Below are 8,651 nucleotides of genomic sequence, written 5' to 3'. Positions count from 1 at the left end.
AGACAAATCTCTCAATACCACTAAGATAGAAGAGCAAACAGAAAAAGGGATAAAAAAAATCTGAAGAAGGTCTAAGATTCATGTTGGACAACATGAAGAGGAATAACTTAAGAATTATTAGCATTCCAGAACAGGAAGAGTTGCACAAGTCCACAGAGTAAATAGTTGAAGAATTGCCTGAAGAAAAATTCTCTAACATCTTGAAAAGTGAAAAGATAAACATTCAAGAAGCTCAATGAACCCCAGAAAGGATAGACCCCAAAAGAAAATCACCGAGGCATATCATAATCAAGCTCTCCAAAATCAAAGATACGGAGACAAGCCTGAAAGCAGCGAGGGAAAAGAGAAGTGTTACATACAAAGGCAAGCAAGTCAGGTAAAGCTTGGATCTCGCAGCAGAAACCATGCAAGCAAGAAGGCAATAGGGAGACATATATAAAACGATTAACCACGAATCCTTTATTAAACAAAGCTATCAATCAAATATGATGGTGTAATCAAAACATTCCAGGATAAACAGAAGCTAAAGGATTTTGCCATAGCCAACCCTGCGCTACAAAACATCCTAAAGGGAGTTCTGTGGACTGAGAACCAACAAGAACAGACAACAACCAGAGATTGACATATGTGGCAGCACCTCCCAGAACTAAATCAACAGAAGGAATAGTCGAGAACAGAACAAAACTATAAGAACAAACTCAGAGAATGTGGGAGGTCAGTCTATGATCAAAACAATTACAATATAAAAGAAGGTAAACACGTAAACACGTAGGAACAGAGATCCAGATAGTGAGAAGGTTAGGTAGATTACAGGATAAAATAGACTACACTAAATGGAGGGAAAAGTTAATGGAATATAAGGTAACGTCAAACTTATATGGAAATACAAAGGGTCCCAGTAGCCAAAACAATACTGATGGCTGATTGATTTTCAACAACTGACCCAAGACTATTTATGGGAGAAAGAAAAGTCTTTTAAACAAATGCTGCAGGGACAACTGGATCTGTATTAGCAACAGAAAGAATATGGATCCCCTACATTTCATCATATACACAAATTACCTAAAAATAATTAAATTGTGGTAATGTAAGGAGCTCTGGTAGCGTAGTGGTTACGAATCAGGCTGCGAACCTTAAGGCCAGCAGTTCGAAACTACCAGCTGTTCCGTGGGAGAAAGATGAGGCGTTCTGCTCCCGTAAAGGTTTACAGCCTCGGAAACCCTGTACAGGGTCACTATGGGTCAGAAATGACTCGACGGCACTTAACAACAACACAACAACAATGTAAGAGCTAAAACTATAAAAATCCTTAGAAAAAAACAGGGATAAATCTTCATGAACTTGAATTTGGCAAATTCATACTGTATCAAATAGATGTGATGCCACACACACACACACACACACACACACACAAATTAGATTTTGTCAAAATTAAACATTTATTTGCATCAAAGGATGGTAGTGAAAAGAAAGTCCAGAGAATTGGCTATGACTCTATTGTTCAGAATATATAAAGAGCTCATAAAACTTAACAGCAAAAAACAAAACAACCCAAACAACTTAATTTTTAAATGGGCAAAGAACTTGAATAGACTTTTCTCCAAAGGAGATGTATAGTTGGCCAACAAGAATATCGAATGATGTTCAATTAAGTGTAGTCTGATTCTAGAAACCCTAAGAGTAGAAGTGTGCCCCATGGGGTTTTTAATGGCTGATTTTTTTTTTTTCTCAAAGTACATCACCTTTCTTCTGGTTGGACTCAAACTTCCCACCTTTCAATTAGCAGCCAAGCTTGTTAGCCATTTTCACCACTGATGGATTCCTCATACCCACTAGAAAGGCTATAATCAAAAGAACAGAAAATAAAGTAGGGTTAAGATACAGAAATTTGAAACCCTTATACATTGCTAGTAAGAATGTAAAATAAAACCACTGTGAAAATTAGTTTGTTCCTCAAAAAATTCCTCAAATTAAATGACCATAAGAGCCAGAAAACCCACTTTTACCCTAAAAGACGGTATTCAAAAAATATTTATACACAAATGGACATGTCATCACCATTCACAGTAAACAAAGAGCAGAAACTAACCCAAATATCCATATCCTGATGAATAGATAAGCAAACTAACATATTTCTATACAATGGGTTCTTTTTTTAATTTAAGGTTTTTATTGTGCATTGAGTGAAAGTTTACAGGGCACATCATCAGTTTCACATTCAACAATTCACATAACTTGTTTCATTACATTGATTATAATCCCCTCCATATACCATCAGTTGAAAGTATTTCTCTCTATCTACTTTAGCTTTTTAAAAAACACACAAACAAAAAAACCCACTCAGGCTTATATAATAATTTACATCTCCAAAGGGCACATTCTGCAAGTCTGCACCTGTTCTTAGTTGATGAATCTAGAGTCCTCAGCCGCTCCCCCTTTCCATGCCCCCATCTCTGCCTCCATCTCTGGTGCTGCTGCTTCTCTGGATAAGGTCCCGCATTCTATTTGTGCGTTCCTCTCTTGATGGTCTTAGGGTCCTCTGTTTCTGGACTGTAAGATTAACCACTCCCTTTTTTTGTTACAAAACTTCTACCTTTACAAGTGTGACAGTCGCGATTAGTCATGATAACAGTTATTCACTATTGAATCTTAACGAATCTTATCCCCATCTCCTTTCACCAGACCCATCTAGACAAGATGATAGCTATTCAGTGGGGACTCTTTCTTTCCCCCGACACTCTTAAAGTAAGCTCCCTCTTGAAACCTTGTAAGCCAGTCACTTCATGCCTTTATTGCCCCCTCATTTTAGATAGCCAATGTCTAAGTTGCCCGTCCCTAACTACCCAATGCTTAATACTTCATTTGAAGACTGTTTGGTATTTAAAGTAACTACCTCTGTTGGTATTTAAAGTAACTACCGCTCTGAGTATAGGTCAGATTCATCATGAAGTTGTATCTTCTGTCACTGTAGCTGTTCCAGTCTGCTTGTCCTTTCTAGTGGGAATGTCTCACCTCATAAGGTTCTGGATGGGACTCAGGATTCCACCTAAGGTCCTATACTCTGTAAAGGCTTTGCATGAGGCCTATTTCACTGGGCAAGTTGTAGAACCCCTTTTAGGTATTCCAATCAGTTGTAGGCTGAAGGCGGGCTTACAAGTTTTCTCTAATAGTGTTTCCCAACAATCCTTTCTATCCCACTCAAGTATCTATTTTACAATAGTAGGCAAGGGAAACTAATATTCATAAGGCAGTCAAGGATTTTAGTGTTAATTACCCTCTTCAAGCTATACCTACATCCCTGTATCCCAGAGCCCTGTTGTTCCAAGGTTGAGTATGCATCACTATTTACCTCTGTCCCACTAGGCCATGCAAACGTGTCTCAGTATTCTCCTATCTATCTTGTTCTTCTGCCTCCTCCCCCCTTCTTGTACAATGGGTTCTTTTATGCCATAAAAAGATATGAAGTACTTATACCATACTTCATTGTGGATGAACCTTAAAAAACCTTTAAGAACAAAACAAAAATTGAAAGAAGCCAGAAAGAAAAGGTCACATGCTGTATGATTCCATCCTATACAGGGTCCCTGTTAGTTGGAATCATCTAGATATCACTTTCAACAATAACAATTGATATGAATCATCCAGAGACAGAAAAATACATTGGTGGTGGCCAGGGAACTGGGGAATGGAGTGACTGCTTAATGGACATGAACTTTCCTTTGAGAATGAGATGTTTTAGAACTTGATAGCGGTAATGGTTGCACAACATTGTGAATGTGCAAAATGCCATTGTACACTTTGAAATGGTTCATCTAATGTGGACTTCAACCTTGATTTATTTGATATCTCAGGATTTTAAAAAATTATTTAAAACCATTAAATAGTATGGCAAACTGAAATAGTTTTTTCTTGACGATTGAGCATAAGTCAAGAAAAACCACCATATCAGTTTATCATTGTATAGTGAATTACTGATAATACAGTGAATTACGAGTTGGGCTACTCACTGCAAGATCAGCAGTTCGAATCTACCAGCTGCTCTTCAGAAAAAAGATGAGGCTTTCTGTTCCCATAAAGATTTACAGCCTCAGAAACCCAAAAGGGGTGTCTATGAGTTGGACCAACTCCATAGAAAATCACCACCGCCGCCACCATCTCCACTGAGAATGAGACAGGGACTGGGCAACTCTTCCTTTATGAATTGAGCTGAAGTTTATTTGTCAGTACCTTTATGTCACTCCTGCAGAAGGAGTGTGGTGATGGCAGTGAGGTTTATTAAATACAAAGGACTGTAAATGTCTACAGGATTCACAGCTCTTTCCACTTGAGGGCATCCTACTAAATGTGTCCAACACCTTGTCTTATTGAGGTCTTCTAGCTCCCTCCTGTTTTTCAAGCTCATGTGGTCTCTCTTTACTTCACCTATGAGAAAACTTGGAGCCAAATTCTGCTAGGTTAATTTCATTTGCTTAGTGATAGAGTCATTGGATTAGTAGATCAGGGTTGCTGAATCTGGATTTCAGTGAAGCACTAGACAAAGTCTAATGATCTCACTGTAGCATACCTCAGGGCTTTCTCCACAGCCTTATCTTCTTCATGTTTTTTGTTTGTTTTTTAATCACATTTTTGATGCCCAGACACTAAAAAGGCTAGCAGACAGACCACAACCTAACAAAGATAGGAATGGATGATTATTATAGACCAAATAAAACAAGTTGAATTATTTCAGAGATAAATGTTAAGTCTTGTACTTAGGCCCAAAAAAGCACTCGCTGAACAAAAACGACATTGGAGGGATATGACTTAATCGTCAACTGCAGCAAACTGTAGGATGTGATTACTCTTAACCTCTCAATATGAGTTAACTGGAATGGGTTGTTTAAAGACACCGTTGAAGAAAACAAAAGTAGCCAGCCTTAAAAATATTGGCTATCTTTACACAATGTTGTCATTGTTGTTAAGTGCCTTTCAGTCAGTAACGACACATAGCTATGCTGGATAGGGCTTGTGAGGAGCGGCTGGTGAATTTCATCCACTGACCTTGCAGTTCAAACTGACCTAGCAGTCCAGTGCATTATCCTACAGCATCACACCAGGACTCCTAATGATACCTTTCCAAAAAGGAAACAAGAAAAAGAGCCGAATCCAGATGTCTTGTGTGGTCACCAAAGCATTCAAACAAGGGCTGTGTGACCTGTTTCAAAAATATCGTAGAAGAGAGTCATGCTTTAAAGGTGGGACTGCGTGTTAACTTAGATTCTATGGATTTATATAATTACAACTAACAAGTGATAATGAGGGCATTGTTGTTGACTGCTTTTGAGTCTGTTCTGTCTCATAGCAACCTTATATAGGGTTTCCAAGGAGTAAGTGAGCTTGTACTGCCAACCTCGTGGTTCAAACTGACTTTGCAATCCAGCACATTATCCTGGAGTGCCATACCAGGAGGTTGTGGGGAATTAATATTTGACCTAAGCAAATGGCCTTATTTAAGTCAGTTAAATACTTATTGGATACTTAAGTCTAAAGCATTGTTGAAGGTATTATATAAATAATTCAGAAGTTATGAAATTGCTAGGTTTGGGTGAGTGTTTGGGGAAGATAACTTTTTCCTTTGCTTTGTTTTATAGTCTAGTCTCCTGAGACAAGATCTAGGGCTTGGGAGCCCAGCACAGCTGTCCTCAGGAAAGCCTGGGACGCCATACTACTCATTCTCTGCCACAAGTTCCAGGAGAAGACCACTCCATGATTCTACAGCACTTGGTGAGTATACCTTATACACTATACCTGTCTTCCAAATGTTGTTTCTGTTTTCCCCCTTAGTCTACACTTCTGGCTATGAGTGGGTATCACATCGACATTGAAATTTTTCTGCATAAAAATAATATTTCTATTAGATATTTAATTAATTATCTAAATATTCACTGTTTACAAATTGAATTTTTTTTTTTTTTATAAAGATTGGGTCATACCCTAGCTTCAATGGCTTGATGATCAGAACTCGACTAGAGAAATATATTTTTTTTAAGTTTTTGATAAAGGAAGCAAATGTAAATTGCTACAATTTGATGAACTTGACCTATACTTAATGAATGTAGTAGCTCAAAATACCAACTAAGAAGGAAGGAGTCTTCACATCAAGTATCTGTACTGTATATAGGGTTGATAGGGACAAGCAAGTTAGATGTTGGCTACCTAAAAAGGGGGTGGGGGGCATAAAGGCACGAAGTGACTGGCCTACAAGTTTTCAAGAGGGAGTTTAGTTTCAGAGTGTGCAGAGGAAGGTAGAATTCATACTGAATAGTTCTCATCTTGTCTAGATGGGTCTGGTGAAAAGAGATAAGATTCTTATGATTCAATATTGAGTAATTGTTATCATGAATAATTGTTGTCATGATTAATTGCAAATGTCTCAACAGTAAGGTAGAAGTTCTGTAACAAAAAAGGAGGGAGTAAAAGGAAGAACACACTCAGCATTTCTCAAGCTGGGGGAGCTGAAGAAAAAAATTCAAGGCTCGACTTTTGTCATTGAAGGATTCTCTGGGAAAATTATTGAATGATGCAGAAGGTATGAAAAAAAGATGGAAGGAATACACAGTCACTGTACCAGAAGGAAATGGCAGATGTTCAACCATTTCAAGAGGAAGCATATGATCAAGAGCCAACGATACTGAAGGAGGAAGTCCAAGGTGCACTGAAAAAACTGACAAAGAACAAGACACCAGGAAATAATGGAATAAAAATTGAAATCTTTCAAGAAACTCAGAAGGCACTCATTCCTCTATGCCAAGAAATTTGGAAGACAGTTATCTGGCTGATGGATTGAAAGAGATCTGTATTTGTGCCCATTCCAAAGAGAGGTGATCCAACGGAATGCAGAAATTGGAGGAAGACTCATTAACAACCTGCAATATGCAGATGGTACAACCTTGCTTACTGAAAGTGAAGAGGACTTAAAATATTTGCTGATGAAGACCGAAGTGCACAGCCTTCGGTATGGATTGCATCTCAATATAAAGAAAACAAAAATCCTCACCACTGGACCAATAAACAATATTCTTATCAGTGGAGAAAAGATTGAAGTTGTCAAGTACTTCATTCTTCTTGGATCAACTATCCAACACTCATGGAAGCAGCAGTCAAGAAAACAAACGACGTATTGCATTAGGCAAATCTGCTGCACAAGACCTTTTTAAAGTGTTGAAGAGCAAAGATGTCAGCTTGAGGAGTAAGGTGCGCCTGACCCAAGCCATGATATTTTCAATAACCTCATATGCATGTGAAAGCTGGACAGTGAATAAAGAAGACCATAGAATAATTGATGCTTTTGAGTTATGGTGTTGGAGGAAAATATTGAAAGTGCCATGGGCTGCCAAAAGAACCAATAGATCTGTGTTGGAAGAAGTACAACCACAGTGCTTCTTGGAGGCCAGGATGGCCAAACTTTGTCGCTCATACTTTGGACATATTGTCAGGAGGGACCAGTCGCTGAAGAAGGATATCATGCTTGGTAAGGTGGTCAGAGAAAAAGAGGAAAACCCCCAGCGAGATGGATTGGCAAAGTGGCAACATTGATGGACTCAAGCGTGGCAATAATGGTGAGGTTGGCCCATTATCGGGCAGTGTTTCGTTCTGCTGTGCCTAAAGCCACTATGAGTCGGTACTGACTTGATGGTACCTAACAGTAACAGCTAATCTTACAGTCCAAGAACAGAGGGCCCTAGGACCATCAAGGGAGAAGATCATTAGCGGAATATGGAACCCTATCCAGAGTAATAGCGACCCCAGAGATGGAGGCAGAGATGAGAACATGGAAATGTTCTCATAGATCATCTGTGGACTCTAGATTCATGGAAAGAGAAAGGTTTTGTGCTTACAGCCATGAGGCAGACTTGGAGAATGTGCCCTTTGGTTGTTGGTTGTTTAAATGGTTATATATTCCTGAGTGTATTTGTGTGCATCGAAAAAAAAACGGAGGAAATAGAAACAAATACTATTGAATGATGATGGAGGAGATTGTAATCACTGCAATGAAACTGAGTGTAAAACTGATGTTCTCCTATGTAAACTATCACTCAATTCACAATAAAAAATTTTGAAAAAGAGATTGGGTCATGAATAATATTGGATGCTTATTCTGATGACTTCATTCCCTATTCATTAATTTTAACTAGTTTCAAACCATCAGCTTCATGTTCTTGTTTGGTCCTCAGTAGAAAAGGAACTACAGTGAAAGCCAGAGCACAGCAGGACTGCCTTGTTCTTGTGGGCTTCACAAGCTTTCCTCCTCTGATAGAGTACCATTTTACTGCTTTTCTATCATTGGTTTTAGTGGGAAAATATTTGAGTTCTCCTTTTCTGGCAGCTTTCTGCCTTACACAGCTTCTAGCTTTTGCAGGTTTTACTGTGACTAGTGGAAACGGGACTTGACCAGTTTTTCTTCTTGTAATAAAAATTTCGTGTATTGCTCTTAATATTCTATTTTCTACTAATGCCTAATTTACAAAGCAGTTTTATATTATTCTCATATCATTAATGCAGTATTTTTTGTTAGTAGATACAATCCCAGATTTAACATAAAACTGAAGCTTCATTGAGGACACACAAGGGAGTTTCAAAAGTTTGTGGGAAAATCCCTTTTTTTTTTTTTT

At 38.3% G+C, this 8,651-nt stretch overlaps 1 protein-coding gene across 5 annotated transcripts in view; it reads left to right on the top strand.

Annotated features, from left to right (window-relative positions):
• The window catches only part of TCF12 (transcription factor 12), a 429,352-nt gene that overhangs the window by 317,301 nt on the left and 103,400 nt on the right, over positions 1 to 8,651 (top strand). For all 5 annotated transcript variants that reach the window (XM_006831611.1, XM_006831614.1, XM_006831613.1 and 2 more), the window contains exon 7: positions 5,631 to 5,763. In XM_006831611.1, the coding sequence (XP_006831674.1) occupies positions 5,631 to 5,763 (133 nt within the window). The remainder of the gene's footprint in view (positions 1 to 5,630; positions 5,764 to 8,651) is intronic.

The sequence above is a fragment of the Chrysochloris asiatica genome, unplaced genomic scaffold (genome assembly GCF_000296735.1).
Source record: "Chrysochloris asiatica unplaced genomic scaffold, ChrAsi1.0 scaffold00004, whole genome shotgun sequence".
In the NCBI taxonomy this organism is placed as follows: Eukaryota; Metazoa; Chordata; class Mammalia; order Afrosoricida; family Chrysochloridae; genus Chrysochloris; species Chrysochloris asiatica.
Note: the sequence above shows the minus strand (reverse complement) of the source record. Positions and strands in the feature narration are given on the sequence as shown.